The 14,814-nt window shown below is 38.1% G+C and overlaps 1 protein-coding gene across 1 annotated transcript in view; it reads left to right on the forward strand.

The window, feature by feature from the left end:
* Positions 1 to 3,648: 3,648 nt before the first annotated feature.
* The window catches only part of LOC5565937 (protein serrate), a 206,572-nt gene continuing 195,406 nt past the window's right edge, over positions 3,649 to 14,814 (forward strand). The window contains exon 1 of the mRNA XM_021838237.1: positions 3,649 to 5,147. Within this exon, the coding sequence (XP_021693929.1) occupies positions 5,046 to 5,147 (102 nt within the window). The 5' untranslated portion in view covers positions 3,649 to 5,045. The remainder of the gene's footprint in view (positions 5,148 to 14,814) is intronic.

The raw sequence follows: 14,814 nt of genomic DNA on the forward strand, positions 1-14,814 counted from the left end.
CATTTAAAATCCATTTTTCTTGCGAATTTACCATTGAGGGTAGGTGGTTTCTTTACTGACATGATAGATAATCCCTGAACATCTGATAGCAATAGCTCAAAACTTGGGCTTGTTTAAATGCGTTTAATTATGCACTGTAATCCCTCCCGACATAATCAGAGCTGTAGCATGATGTGTTGCGGATCATGATTGCTACAGAGAGCGACAAGTGAGAGATACTCTCAATTTGCTCAGAATTCTAACTCTGCTCATACGAAATCAATGTTATTAGCCAATTTAGGAGCCGAAGTTAAATATATGAACAAAACTGGTTCGGGTGGCCTATATTGCCCATCATGATTTTCAATGCGATAAAAAGGATTTCCTCAGATTTCATATTTTTCAAACATAATTTGGATTGAAGGCTTTCATTTACGGTATTTGTGGCTTTTAGGGTGGCCAAATACGATGCTTTTTGGATTGGTTTTTAACAAAAAGGATTCCAGTTTATTTCAGCTCCTACTCTATTGATAGAAGAATCTTCTAATCACTAACTGTTAGTAACGAGATAATTTCGTAAGCTGCAGTACGGGACTTTGACTTTTAGTAGCCTTGCTGTTTACAAATTTTGTAGAAAAATAAAAGAGATTTTTTTATTAGTTTAATATTTTTATGCATACAAAAATGGGTTACTTTGTATTACATTTTTTTTCGTGTATGCAATTTTCATTGTTGAAAATCTCCCCTTCCCCTTTCTTTTCCTATCGGGAAGACTCAAATATGGCAATGGCACAGATCTTCCAATTGACAAGGAACGTGCCTCTGGAGTCAGTCTTCAGATATCTGTTATCTGATCTCGGGGCTACAGCCTTGTGGGTGCCTTTTTACTAGAAAACTTTTTTGTACCACAGAATGGACTAAAAGATGATTTATCTAAAATCTTTTATTATCAAATTTTTTGGATGAAGTTCTAATTATCCGCAGCACCCCCCACCTTCGATAATGCGGCCTTACTGATTGATACCTGTTTCTTGTTGGAGCTGAATCATCATCACAGCATGCCTCGGCGTTCCTTAGCCGAGCGGTTAGAGTCCACGGCTACAAAGCAAAGGTGTCTGTTTTCGATTCCCTGTTGTTCCAGGATCTTTTCGTAATGGAAATTTAATGGGCTAAAACTATCATCGTACCTGCCATACGATATTCGAATGCGAAAATAGCAACTTTGGCAAAGAAAGCTCTCAGTTAATAACTGTGGAAGAACACTAAGCTGAGAAGCATGCTTTGTCCCTGTGAGGACGTTATGCCATAAATAAGAAGAAAAAGCATACCTCGGTGGTGGGTTGGCAACTGTGGCAACGCGTGTCACTCATCGAGAAGGCGTACGACAGAAAACTCTCGAAGCCATATGTCATTACGAAAGAATATTCAATCCAAACATCATCTACATCTGCACCACTTGATCACTTGTCATTCCTTAGCCGCTACACTTGTCCACCAAAACCCGCACCCCAATTATGAAAACTATCCACTTCTCATCGTGATCAAATGAATTCATAATCCGGAAAACGGTAGCAGCCGGAAAATTCGACATGTGCAATCGAGCTCGTCATTCATTATCGGATGAGCCGCTGCGCTAACAAAAGAGCACTTGATTACGCCAGAACCGGAACATAACTCATATCCTTTTCCCCCTCCTCTAAACCACAGAATAATCAATTTGGCCCACGAAAGAACGCAATAGAGGAAATTGTAACCGTATGCAGCTAATAAAAATGTTTGCCCTCGCCATAATCCTTGTGGCCGGAGAGATCAAATCGGAGTAGGTACGGAAATGTTCGAAGGGCGAGGGCACCAAGAGAAACAAATATTTATGTTTCTAGGTCATTCCGTTCATCGCAGTAGGCTTGATTCGGGAGAATCGAGAATCCTTTCTCGGTGCTAACTCTGCGTTCTCGTTGTTTCGCTTTTCGTCCCCTCTGGCAAAGTGTGCAACACCATCTGCGAACAGAGAACTATATGAGGTAAGATTCAGAGGGCTTTTTCGATACTGGACAAGTGGTTAATGCAATTTCAGCGTTTTGTGGTGCAATTCGGAAGATGAGTGAGAGAAGCCATGCGATGATAAAAAAATAACTTTCAAATAACACATTGAGGGCATTTAAGCCAAATGTAACAAATATATAAAATGTATGTATCCACTTATTAATAGAAAATCAAAACTTTGTCTTAAGATCATACTTTACATCTTCAAAAAAAAAAAAAAGTTGTATGCTGTACTAATATGGACTAGCTGTTGTAATACTAGGAAGAAACCTCTGCAGAGGATTCAAAATAAAATTTGGAAAATTATCCTGACGCTCCCTCCCTGGTATAGTACTAATGAGTGACATATAATATCCAATGTTGAAACATTGAAACAAATGATGAATAAAATTATTAATAATTTTAGACAAAAATCGTTGCAATTTTTAATTGCCACGATTAATGCTTCATATAGGTTCAGGTTGTTTAAGTTAATTGAATGCGTTTTTTTTTTCTTATAAACAGGTGAAATCAACTCACCTATAAAAATTCTGAACTGATACGGCAAATGTAACTTTTCATTTGCCGTAGCAGTTCAGAATTTTTATAGGTGAGTTGATTTCACCTGTTTATTAGAAAAAAAAACGCCTTCAATAAACTTCAAATAACTTATAGTTGTTATCAAAATGGTAAAAAAGAGCTTAATTCAGTTTCACTAAATTAGAATGATAGTGTTATAAGATATGTTTGGAATGATACTAATAAAAAAGGAATTGTGCAGAATATGTTTTCAGAATGATTTGAAGAACCTCTGCTTAAGTTTTAAGTTACTTCAAATCTTACCAATTATTACGTAACATCCTACAAAATGGGGATCGGCTCCGTCAAACTTAAACAACATTGCCAAAAATTAAACGAGTCCTCCATTCTCCACCATTTCATTTCACCACAATCAGCAGGCAAACAACCTGCGCCCTTTTTTTGCGAGAGACAACATATTATAAATCCCCTCGATGACGACGACGCAGCGTAAGAGGATCATCAAACAACGCAAGGGGTGCGAGACGAGAAACGTGACTTGCTGAGAGGCATTTCACACGCTCCAAACTGCCCACCATATAGGCAACCTCGGCAAACGCATCACAGCAAACCATGCATCAGCCGTCGTCGTCGTCGTCGTCGTCCGTTCCAATCCATTCCATTCACAGGTCCCGGCGACGAGTCCACTCAGCTGCAGCTGAGATCCATTCTGCTCTCCTTCTCGCCTGGAGTAATCCACTTGGCGCGCACAAGTCCCCGATTGCGCAACTCTCCTTTTCCTTCGAGCTAACATCACTCTCACGAGTCACGTTTGTCGGCTTCGCGAGTGCCCCGCGGGTATCCCGTTCTCTCTCGGGAGCACCCGTCCCTAGCGCGAACGGATTATGCTCGTCGTAACGAGAACATATTGTTGGCCCGATGATCGGAAGGGTGAGTTGCATAGCGCTCGCAGCATAAACGGCTCCGCCCCTTGGCGATAACTCTCACCATCCGGCGGCAGCGCGCATTGAGAGCATATGCGGAACTCTCAATGAGTCCCCGGGCTCGGCAGACGGAACGTTCGCACGAATAGACCCAACAGCATTGCCGCGGGTCGTTTGGAGAAACAGTTCACGTTTCAACGCTGTTCGGTTAGTATCGCGCGTGTTTATGCTCCGCGGCGTTTTGTTCTCTGTGAGTGTGTTGATTTTTGGTGCGGGCTGCAACAAACAGCATTGACCCGGGCTTTGACGGAGTTCTGGGCCCATAATCGCAGCAGGCGGGCCGTGCGCTCGGAAGTGAATAGAGAGATAGAGCGCGGCAGCAGTTGACGCGGAATGTGTGTGTGACAATAATCGTAATCATAATCATAGCAGGCTAATTTATTGGATATCTTCCGACTTGTGTATTGTGTGTTGTATTGTTGTTTGGCGCAAAGTGGAGAGGCTCGCTCGTGTAGATGATATGCGCACGAGCGGCGAGGAGTGCAGCGCGACGTTTCTTATCTCGTGATTTCCTTTATTGTATTACTCTGTTGCCGCCCAGAAGCGTCCAGCTTGCCAAGTCTCCAGAGTGTCGTTGATGTGTGAGAAAAGCAATGCAATCGAATTAAATTGTTACTCTTATATCGAAGCGAAGGAAGAAAAGTGCCGTCGGCGATCGTTCCAAGTGAAGGCGCAGGTGATCGCGCTTTCTTACGGATTGTCCTCTGTACTCCTGCGAAGAAGCGAAGCCTGCGACATCAGAAGAAGAGCCGAAGCTTGTAATGACCATGTGTGATAAGTGACGGTCGCCACAGCCTGCTGCGCCATCCAGAGTGTCCTGCGTAAATTATACAGTGTATACAGTGAGTTGATTGGAAAAGTCAATCGAAACGGGGAAGCGAAGTGATTCTCGAATAAAAGTGCCCTCAATTACGTTGGGCGTAATCTAGAGGTGTAGCAGAAAATGATAATAAATTTGGTGGAACCGCTCATTAGTGGGCAAGTGACGACAGTTTGCTGACAAGTGGGCAACGGTGGCACACGATCTAATTGAATTTAAAAACCCCGGTAATGGTTCCGGCGTTTTTCTCAGCGCCTGCTATTGTCGGAATCTAGAAGAAACCCAAAAAACGCCCATGAATCGCAGGAACCGGCACAAGAAGAGGCGGAAGAGTTTCGTGGAGAAGAATGCTGCGGCACATTAGAAGCATAATCAGAGGCCGAAGAAAAATGGGTGTTTAAAACAAGGGGCGTCAAGGAAAGGTTGTGTCGTTTGAAGTGAAGAAAGATCGAGGGTAGCGAACAAGTGATGAATTTAATTCCGTTCGGAACAGCAAACTGCAACAAGTGGAAAAAGTGGTAGCGGAACTGTGCGTTGCGACAACGACGACGAACAACGACTGCTGCCCAAAGGCTGCTCAACGGCTGGATTTAGTGCAAATCTTGGCGGAAGCAGCGAAGGAGGCAGTAGCTGAAGCCGATTGATTGTGCCCTAGTAGGAGGGAGAGGGAAGTTTTGGAAGAAGAAGAAGTTGACAGTTGTATGTCACTGTTCGGTCGGAGGAGTATGGGAAAGATGGCCATCTGTAGTAGGTTACACACGTGGACCAGCGTCTTCATCGTACTGTTTTCTGTGATCTCAATGGTAAGTGTTTTTTTTTGTCACCTGATGAATATTTTAGATATTTTTGCAATTCGGTTGCATATCAGTCTACTTTTTATCAAGGGAACGAACGAAATGCATCATTGCTGAAAAGTACTATTTTTCAGCACTGTTAATTGTGCTGAAAAGTAATTATTTTCAGTTCTGTTTCGCTTTTTGACAAATTTATATCTAAGTGGTCCCACACGCCATTCAACGAATTGCTCGATGACTTCTGATTTTAAATTCGTAGGACGATCCGAATCTGACTCAAGGATTCTGAATTGGAGTTCATATTCCATCATGCGACAGTAGAGTCGGTCTTTGAATACAGAATCAGCTATGCAGGTATGAAAATTTGTAATAGCCATTATGTATCACGCATGTATTCATGGATGTCCGTCCATATGCATTCTCGTGAAGTATGTTTATGCTTCTAGGAATAAATCGAATATAATAACGGCAGTTTTCAAAATGGCAAAAATGTTGCATGCAAACAACTTTTTATCAACGTGTCTAACATACATTCCTTGACCCAAATAAAAACAAAATTTATTTATTTTCAATTTGTGAGATACACGGGGTTCGAATAGCCGTTACGATACACGCACAATTATTCAGTTTAACATGGTCGGTTCAAATCCCGGCAAATGGAGCTTGTTTAGTTGATAACTCATAAGATGATTATTGTACGCAAAGCTAAGGAGCAGGTTCCGCTTCAGTTGAAACGAAGGTTCCCCTTCCTATACTGTAAAGGTAAATATACCACATATTGCAAAAAATATTATGTAACATGTGTGAAATCATCTCTCCTACCCAACTGAAATAGTATGCTTGAATGGTAATAGTAGTAGGCTTGAATTTTCGCGAAAATCACGTGGCTCTCCCAGTACAGTAGTTCAAAAACGCGAATCTCATCAAGTGGCCTATGTTGGGTGCACGAATTTTCTAAATCATGAGTGTCATTGAAGGCTCTAAATGCGGGAAATGCAGCAGGAAATAGAACATTTTTCTACAGTAATTTTGGGTTGCCCTTAGCAACGGGTGTTTTGCAATTTTCAAGGCATTTTGCCTACAGCAGCGATGGCCGTGAGTTTCACTGGTTTCGCCGACTGTGATTGACTTTGTTTGGCTACTGTAGAGTGAATTTCAGATTTTTTCCCAACCCTGATCGAAGCTGCGTAAAGTCGTTAAGAATTAAAACAAAATAAAAGAACTAAAACTAAAAGATTTACAGATATTAGACTTAAAATTCCTCAACTGAGAAACTAACAGAATCCCGCTCAACTTAACTTCCTACCAATTATTTGTTCATTCTCCTTAGAGGGTGAATAATCTCCGATGGAAAACTGCTGCTTTAAGCACTCTCACATAGGATTAATTTTCCTACATTTAATTATTGATTTAGCTGTGGTGTACCTTTTTTATATTTTTATATATTTCACTGTAGATCTATCAAAAATTTAGATTTCAGTAGTAATTTCAAGTTCCTGGCTAAACCATTATGCATTTTTTTTTTAGAAACTGAAGAAGTAAAGAGAAAACTTCACAAAAACATGATGGAAGAAACCTGTGCAAGTTTCCAGTGGTAGTTTGTCACTTGCTGAAACTTTTTGGTTTCCGTAAGGATATACAAATCTTTAAGGTTGCTAAAAAATATAAATTTGGAATAATTTTCATAATCTTCATCCAAAAGTTCCACCTGGAACAGGATTTGAAGTGTTGTGCTGAATCCCCAAATCTTAAAAAAAATCGCAGGAAATCATAAGCATCATATCGGTCATGTCAACCACACTTGTGTTGGGCTTCTCGAGAAATTATCCAAAAATTTGACAACTCTTACTTTGTGTGTCAGGAGCAAAGCTCTCATGACAAATAATCGGAGCCGCATAGACGCCAGCCTTCATTAACTGGTTGAATTGTCCTCTAGTAACAGTTTTACTTTGTCATAGGTCCGTCAAAATTTCCAGTTGACAAGTTATCACCGTTTGTGTTGATCAAACTTTTTTGCTTCTTTTTTCCAGAAGATAGCCACAAACTTGTTTCGAGTAAAGAAGTTTTTTTTACATTTTTACATTTTTGTTTTTCAAATAGTAACTTATGTAGCACACTCAAGTAGTCTCGCGATAAGATTTCTTTCTAGCGTTCGGTTTTGCAGTCTCATTTTTTTCACAAAAAAAGTTCTCAATCCGATCTAACGTTTCAAAAACCTTTGTCGTATCGTAGTAGCGGAAATAATCTTGAAAAGCCAAATTCTCCAGTTACGTATCATATCAGCCAGACTCTCAATTTTTCTAAAGTTCTTTGACATATTCCTGCAGTGATTATTCCAGATTTCTTGGATTAATAATTACAGAGTTTTCTCAAATAATTAAATAATTTCACTAGGTTTTATTTGTCATGAGTCTTTAACCTGATATTAATATTTTTTTTAAGAACGTCATTCATAATTATTATAACGGATTCGGATTCATTAAGTTCCTTTGTGACAATGTTTTCACTTTGTTTGATCTGCAGCTCTTTTAGGAATTTAGGACCGTTGTTGAAAACCTTCCCGAATTTGCATTTAACACAAATACTTTCAAGAAGTTCCTCATATTCTTGAGAGCAAAATTTTTGAATTTTGATGAAATACTTCCGAAGAAAATCGCGAATTCAGCGAAACTGACAAAATGTACACTAGTGCTTTATTGACTTTATTGGAATTTTAGCTTCAATTGTCTATAAGCTGCTCACAAAGTTTTCCCCTATAGGTAGTGTAACTACTAGAAAAACCGAAACTTGTTGAGCACGAAACTTCACTTCATGCAAAACAACATACTTTATTGATTACGGCTATATTTTTGTTTTTCGAAGTGACGGACGAATCTTCAGTAAGCATTTTTTTATTGGTCTAAATAGCGAAAGAAACCTGAGAAAATATGTGTGGTATGCATAGGGGTTTCAAAAATAGGTTTATGAGATGTGAATTTCATTAAGAAAGTTTAAGTTTCAGGATATGTTCTCTATTTAGAATTTTCAATTGCACTTGGAAATTCCTTTTGTTATTTTCTCTTTGTCTGATTTGTCAGATGAGCCCTAATCGCAAATCCTTCCTGACTTGTTATGAGTCGTTGAATACGACAATGAAAATTATGAAAACATTAAGAATAGAATAAATTCAATCAACTGGCAATCACTGATCAGAGATGAAAAACAATATTGAAGTAGATGTTGATATCTTTTATAGCTTACTAAAGCTTTATAGCTCATTAAATATACTTCTCGCGTTGAGTATCAGACAGGCGTATCTGCAGTTTTCGATTTCTCTTCGTCGATTTTCTCTTTGCATTATTACACGAAATTCAATACATTTTCATAACATTTTAAGGTGCAGAACTATGAAGGGTCATGAGTATTTTCTACTGAGTCAACAACAGCAGTCGAAAAAAGATGAAAATCGATGAAGAGAAATTGATTACTGAAGTTACGTCCTTATGATACTGAATGCGAGACTTTGATATATACCTGGATATACCCCTGGACTTATGTGTACAGTTGAACATGGCTATAAATTCTGCACTTGAAGAGTATCATAAAAAAACTGAAAGCGATGTAAAGTCAAGCCTAAGAGTTTACTTAACTATGCTAAAAAAAAGTTAAAAAAAAGTTAAAAGTTTTTCAAGAAAACTCAGGAGAGGACCGGGACGTAAATCATTTTTTATTCTTCCTCTTCAAATGATATTAGTTTACCCCAGATAAATCTACAAGACATTTCATCTGGCTTGAAAGAATTAGATGCTACAGTATTTATGAAAAAAATTTGGAAAAAGTAGCTGTTTACAAATCGGGGAAGAAAGCTCATATTCGTAATCAACGTGGAATCGCTATAATTCCCTGTATTGGATCTTTGACGCTACACGGTGTCTTTGTGGATGAACTTTATTACAAAAAAATAGGTAAGTCTGAAATTTCGAACTAAAAACAATTAGACTTTGCTCTTTCATTTGCGACCAAAATCAAAATAATCGGTCGGGGGGTCCAGAACATTTTTTTTTTTATTTTGTGTGAAGTATTCATGGATATGTGTTTTTGTACCGACACACATTGCGTTGAACATATATACGGGACAAACTGCAAGATCAAACAATTTGAACACCTTGGCTTGGAAGGTAAAGTTGTTCTTGCTCAAAAGAGCTGTAATAAGCATATATGACATATGATATACGCATAATTGCAAAACTGTCTCAAACGTCATTTTAGTTATTGTCCACAAAAAACCTTGAAAATCGTACTTAAATTGGTCATAATGATGTAAGAAGTTATTAGGAAAAATTTTTAATAGGTGAAGATGCATCGATATCAAACCTCGAACTTTCAAGAGCTTGTTTGTAGATTTGTATCTTGAGAACCTGACAACCTTTTGCGTTGAACATTTTATTGATTAGTCGCCTCCAGCGAGTGACCAGTGAGTTACCGGTTGTCTGCTTCTCGAGTCCTCCGATAATTTTGTAAGGCTTGTCACGCATAGCTTAAAACCCTCCCCCCCCCCTTGGAGCGTGACGTAATTTGTGCATGACCCCTAGATACAAAAGTGACTTATCCACCTTTCAAACAACACAATTTCAGTTATTCGAATTAACTAGTAGAGGGCTTCGCATGTGATAAATCTTGTTATAAGGCATGTAATATACTTGCCCCATGGTGCTGAAAAATACGCTAATTAGGATGGTATTTGAGATGTTTCAAATCTTATATTTTTTATGTTATTTTCTTAATGGCACAGTGCTTATGAAAAGATAAGAAAAAAAGATTATGAGGCTAAAATGGGTTTGGGATTTTTGTACTTGTTTGCAGTACTATAACCGCATATTAACCCATCTACCGGCAGCTTCATATTATCAAAATATTCAAATCGCGATAACTTTTTTTGTTTCTCAATATTTTTGAAAAAAATTTCCACAACTTCTCAAAAACTCTCTTATTTTCAGAATCTGTATTGGTTTTGAGCATTGGTCATCTATAGTCGGAGATATTCCTTGGGGGACCGACGCTTAGCCATAACTCTCGTAATTATCTTTGGCTACAGATTTTTTCTCATATTCGGTTATTTGCTTTTCAAAACTGAACTTTGATGAAAGTCTATTGTGAAGAAATTAAACAAATCGGTGTAACTGTTTTTGAGCAATGAGCTTTTATATTTTTGGTACCACTCTAGCCGTAACGAGATCTTGAAAATTTCATAAAACATCATATTGAAATTTTATATGGGAAGTGTCGGTCCCCCAAGGAACACCGAAATATTTTTAAAACCAGTTGACCAATGGTCAATACCGACATAGATTCCAAAGGTAGAAGAGTTTTTTGAGAAGTTGTGAAAAAATGGTGAAAAAATATAGAGAAACAAAAAAGTTATCGCGATTCAAATAGAGGGGTTAAGCTAAATAATAGCAAACAAACTCATGAATACCTCTTCTGCTATCTGTCGAATTGAATTTCTCTCTTCAGCAAGTTTCTTTATAATGGTTTTAAGAAAGAGCTCTTACAATGGGATAATGAGTTTGTATTTACATTACAGTACAAGCGAGTTTGGAACAAACCTCAAAATTTCTTCATAGTAATTTCCATATAAACCTACATTGTCTTTGGGCCACCTTAAATCACCACCTAGAAAGCTGCGAATTTCACAGAACACTATTTTTATAGTAAGGATAGTAAGGAACATATGTGAGATTGAATTCTCAAACATTTTTTAATTTTGAACCGCCCTAATGTACATAAACACATAGATAGGCAAATTCAAACATATGTGCAAGTCTCTCGAAATCAAACAAAAAAAAAAAAATTACTCTGGACCCCCCGACCGATTATTTTGGTTTTAGCAGCAAATTAACGCGAGAAACCTAAACTTTATTGTGGAGAAGTTTCAGACTTACCTATTTTTTTGTAATAAACTTGTTCTACGAAACACACCGTGCGCTAATTATTGATGAAAAAAAATGGTACGGTTATTTTCTGCAAATTTACTACAATTCATCTTTTTTCGATTACTTTTTCAAATCGACGTAAGTCACTTTCAAACGGTTTTGAGAAAATTAATTAAGAAGAAAAACAACCTATTTTCTAAAACTGTTTTAAAAATGAATCAAATTTTTAATATTTTTCGCCGTGTACATCGCATCAATTTTGCATACAATCAGCTTGCATTCTAAAACAGAGGAGTTTCTATTGTTTTACACAACAATTTCATTACAAAATGATAAGCCGTTTTATTCAGTCACTTGCGACGTTTTTAAGCCAGTGTAAAATCGACTCAAGTAGTGTTTTGTTTTGATTCTTGGTTAAGTCACTTTGTCTCTCCATACAACGGAGTGGTGAAAGTAGCGGTTAAATTGTGAAAATTGATAATCTTACTTACGTCGTTTTGTAAATCCGGAATTAAACGATCTAAAAGTAATAAATCGAGTTGGTTTAGAGTGGAACGCCTTAAACCACCCGCAGTTAACTTTGAAAAGGTGCCAGTTATTTTCCATAAAAGGCCAATGCTGAATTCGAAACAATGCCGGATATATTCCAGGTTGTACTGAGGTCAATAGTGTGAAAAATTTGAGAAATGAGACTATTTTTAATTTATTGTAAATGCAACTGATTGTCATGCCATAGTGTAATAAAGGCCTACTTCGGTTAAACACACAAGGAACAATTACATCTAGAACAGGACGTGACAGCTCAACTAAGACTGCCCCGTTGTGTTTCAGTCGATAACTTTGACGATACAAAAGCCAGTGTTACCAGTATCATTTTTAAGCAAATCTTGTGAACAAATTCAAATATAGAGGCCCATAATTTGGTTGATTCTTGTACGAAGCATTCATTTAGTGCAGTAGAGGATGCTCTATTTAAAAACAAATCAGGTTTTAATTCAAGACCGACGATATTTCAGAGAGAATTGACACAATTTCCATTATATTGGTCTCAATTAGCCATTTTTTATGTATTTTAACATTGTGGGAGTACATGCTTTGAACTTTACGTTGAATATAAATAGATTTGAAACAAAAAGGTTTTATTGAAAATTTCCAAATTTTAAATGAAAACTCTAACCAATGAACTAGCAACACGGCCGGGTTAGCAACAAAGTGCCCTGTTGCAATCAAACTCAACGATGTGAAAGTAGGCCTTTGCCAAAACGACCAATGAGAAGTGGTCTTGTTTTGACAGGCAATTGGTTTCATTTTTGTATTTCGACCTGTCCGGTCTTGTCTTAGAATTATATCATTACAACACCATCATACATATAGCAACAAATATGGTCAGTTCTATCAAACGCTTCAACGATCTAAACACTGTGAAAACTTTGTTGCTTACGTTAGGTCAATATTATAACATTGTAGTATTGTATTATGTCTTTTTATGAAGACACATGAAGAGCGTATTAAATCAGTTCAAAAGCAATTACTGTTAGGGCAAATGCACAAATTTTCGACCTCCAAGAATGCTGTAACAATATTCGAATTTACACACAAAGTAGGCCAAAATCATATAAGTGGGGCGAAAACTAATGCTGGGTCGAAAATTTGTACTATTCCTCTATATGCTCTTCGTAAATTGAACTGAACTGCATTCCCTTTCCCATCTTATGAATTAAGATACATGCTCATTCATATTCTTACATTGAAAAAAAAAAAAAACGACGTGTTAACGCTTTGATTTCATTCGTAAACGATATTGATTCGTTCAATTTTCGTACTCCTTTTCGGTAATTGAGGAGGACAAGAACAAGGAAAACAAGCAGAGTTTTTGTGGTACTGTACTTCTCCTTGAACTATTGCGATTTTTTTTTTCGGAAATTTTTAGACGGAAATTCGGAACCAATTTATTGTTCATCATATACATTGTGAACGTTTTTCCTCATAAAATTTGTTCCATGAATGTCTTTACTTAGTTTTTGGATTAGGGAAATTCTCATTATTTGCTGTAAACTTTGTTTATGAACAACTAACTCCTATGATCACGTAGTTAGTGTCAGACTCAAATTGTTAGAGACGATTGTAATTACTAGAAAGCAAGATGGGACATCGGCAGTTTAAAAATTTAGGAAGAACTTCGTTTTAGTAGATCATTACTAAGGCTGAAGGACTACTATCCCTTTATCCGACAGTGGATTTGTCTGTCGCTTGGATCATATTATGTCATATTATTGTGACGTCTTTTTATAGGATTGGTTATCAAACAATCCAAACTTCTCCTCTAAAAGCGTTCTATTTCATTTGAGACCGTTTCTGAGTTTTTATTTCCTTGTTTGTGTTTGTTTACAGCTGTTGAGGATTTTTTTATACGCCAAACCACTGTTTACATGGAGAAACTGTCAAAATGCTTTCAAATTAGCTGAATTGACACGCCTCATGAAAAATCCTATTCCTATTGTAACTCTCCCTTACTCGATATTCCGTACCTAGATATCGAGTTAGAGCTTTTACTATGGTAAAGCTGGTTTTCATGGCTACCTCGATGATCCCTCGTATTCTGTAACTCGACACCTCATCATTTCGATGATTTCTTCAATATCAAGTTATAGAGAATTGGCTTTATTGGCATGATGCATCATGGTTTAAATGCTGATTTTAAAATGCAAGCAAAGAAGGAGTGTGGTACAATACGGAACCATAACTTTAAAATAAGTTCGAAGCTGTCTCAGCTGTATGCTGCATGCCAAAATGAGTTTGTGACCAAACTCAGTGATCAATTAACCATGATCAATATTATGGCATACCCGCAAACCTGAGCTTTTTATGCCGATGTGCATGAATTCATATTTACAGCTTAATAATCCCATTGAAAAGATCAATTTAACGAGTAAGTACTCCACATGCAGCCAAAATTAGCCCAAATGAAGGCCTCAAAGTTGATTACGAAACCAAATAACCGCTCCTTTCGATCATAAAACCACAACATGCAATATTTTATCACTTATTCCGCCCGACTTAAGGTGCTTACCGAGCCGCTCGCTCTCCTTAATCAGTGAAAGTAGTTCTGTTTTTCGAGCGCAAACTTATTGTCCTCGCGCCGCGCAAAACAATCTCCTTCTCAATGTGAGGGCGACCGAAAACCCACCGACCTTAATGGCAAGCATCAGTCCACAAAGAAATAAACGTCCAACAAAAATGACTCAATCTGCCACCCCGAAAGTGCCTTTGGAGCACCCAAAGCGCACCCATTCTCCCCCCGAAAAAGTGAAAGCCTCTTCGACAACAATCCCATTTTTCGCGGCGGCGGCGGCTGCAGTTCGAAATCAGAGCGCATTCACTTGTTGGCATCACAACATCATAATATCGCATCAGTCGCCTACTACGCCGCGACGTGACGTGACACCGAAATTGGGTCACCTTCGCCTCCTGCCTGGCAACCCGAACGACGCACACACGCAGTTATAATCCCAGCAGGCGACCCGACCGACCGATGGCCGGAACGCTGAACTGGGAATAGTGCATTCACTTGAATCCCATTCCCAGTAAACCGCTGCATTTTACGATTCGCGGAGAGCCAATTTTAATGAGTTTCATTTCAATCCGCCATCAATTTTAACTGGATTAATTTTTAACTGCGAGCGAGGTGGACCCGGCCGAACTGTTCCCGGGGTCTCCCATCAGTATTGATGTGTGTGGTTCGCCAAGCCACCGACGTCGTCGTC

The sequence above is a fragment of the Aedes aegypti genome, chromosome 1 (assembly GCF_002204515.2).
Source record: "Aedes aegypti strain LVP_AGWG chromosome 1, AaegL5.0 Primary Assembly, whole genome shotgun sequence".
NCBI lineage: Eukaryota > Metazoa > Arthropoda > Insecta > Diptera > Culicidae > Aedes > Aedes aegypti.